The sequence below is a fragment of the Penaeus monodon genome, chromosome 29 (genome assembly GCF_015228065.2).
Source record: "Penaeus monodon isolate SGIC_2016 chromosome 29, NSTDA_Pmon_1, whole genome shotgun sequence".
Lineage (NCBI taxonomy): Eukaryota > Metazoa > Arthropoda > Malacostraca > Decapoda > Penaeidae > Penaeus > Penaeus monodon.
In genome coordinates this window covers 1,976,948-1,978,808 of record NC_051414.1, presented here as the reverse complement: position 1 = coordinate 1,978,808, position 1,861 = coordinate 1,976,948, and the positions used below count along the sequence as shown (strand labels likewise).

Here is a 1,861-nt window from a genome sequence, read left to right as displayed (position 1 = left end):
GTGAGCTTATTTTCGTCTTGTATGCAAATCCTTGTATGCTAGTCTTCAATGAAAGAATAAGAAAGAAAGGGGGGGAGAATGCACCTTGAACTGATTCCTTGGTATGTTCAACCTTTATCAAAATCAGATACACAGAACAGATCCCACTAAAGCTTCCATGGGACTTGATCAGCTACAAAGAGATTTCAGGAGACATGCATAAAAAGGACTCTTCTCTAAGGGTATGGACTACCTTCAACAGGTGTGAAAACACAAAATAAGGTCTTTCCAAGAGGTATAAGCATTTGGTAAATCCATTGGGTTTGAACTTTCCTCTACATGCTCATGAAATCTTCAAAGGAAATTGAATACTTTTACGACAAATTCAATAAAATCATTATAAAAGTCATCATATACATTTTTCAGGGTACCTAAATGGGGGGGAGGGAGAACTGAAAAAATATATATATTCTTTAAACGCTGCCCATATGCCAGTCAACAAATTTACTAACGAAGACGGGATTAGTGACATTACATTCCAGAAGACAACTATCAAGACATGTCAATTCACTTTTAGTGATTTCTGCATATCTTTCTCAAAATAATGTTAAAGCTGAAAAAGAAACACTTTTTACCATTTACAAAAATTGGAAAGCTATAATTTAAATATAAGAGCAAAATTAGGAAGAGTGGAATATATACAAATTAACCACAGCTTTTCCGAATAAAGTAAGACCAGTCCCATCTACATCATTCACAAAGTATGACCGGAGAAAGTGATGGACAACACCCATTTTCCCAGTTCATAAAATTTTGGGGGGGAAAATCACTAAAAGATCAATTTCGACTTTTCTACAGCCTTTTCAGCATCTCACAGATGATGAATTGAGTACATCAACAGAAATTATTTTCTTTCCAATAAATAATCTGCACTCTAGATGGAAAAAAAGATCAACCACCTCAAAATCTCTTTCCTCAATTTGACACTCACATCCACACCCTCTAATGGGATGACACCCTTACCTTAGAATTCTTTAAATCTGTGTCCAACTTCTCAAGCTTCAGTGCAGCTTTTTTGGCACGAGATTCGACCCACTGCATGTCAAGGGCAGGCAGGTTTGCCACAGAACCCCCTCCTACCTGACCCCCAGCTATATCTGGTAGACTAGCATTCCCTGCATTTGCTCCACTGGAAAAAAAAAAGAAGCAAAAATCAGTATTGTGAGTTGCAGCACAGATCACATAATGAAGGAAAGATATGAAGAAGAATATTCAACTACTCAACTGGAATTCACTACTTCAGAGAAAATAGCAACACTTTCTTTCTTCATTTCTTCATTGTATACTTAATATTTTGGGAAATGTGTATATAAAATGGAAAGTAACCTATTTTGATTTACATCCATGGGCAATATGATAATGTCATGACTTATTTTCATATTATGGAAGCTTATTTAAGTAATATATCTGGGGTTAGCTATGCCCCTGTTCTTTGATATATTTCTCTTCTTGGGATATAATACAAGCTTCTACTGTACATCTATTCAAAATTGTAATGAATTGATTTCATGAAAAATCTGCCATTTTGACCACTTGCCTTATAGACATCCTCCTCATGCACCTTAGGAACTTAAAATTACTACCAAACATATCCTCAATACAAGTACCCAACACATTATAAGTAGTCAGAGGCCAGCACAGTGATTGCTGAGGCCTTACAAAAAAACTAATATTTTGCTAATGGTAAAAATATATTGGGTATACAGATTTTTTCTACAATACCAGTTTCCATCAAATCTTCATATTTTTACTTTTCCAAAATACACTACAGCAAGAAGTAAATTTAACACCAAAATAGATGTGTAAGACACAGAATTTGCTT

At 35.0% G+C, this 1,861-nt stretch overlaps 1 protein-coding gene across 1 annotated transcript in view; it reads right to left on the bottom strand.

The window, feature by feature from the left end:
- Positions 1-1,861, bottom strand: part of LOC119591895 (COP9 signalosome complex subunit 1-like) — a gene marked incomplete in the record, with an annotated part of 20,891 nt that overhangs the window by 9,801 nt on the left and 9,229 nt on the right. Inside the window, 1 exon segment of the mRNA XM_037940644.1 lies at positions 1,003-1,168. Coding sequence (XP_037796572.1) covers positions 1,003-1,168 — 166 coding nt within the window.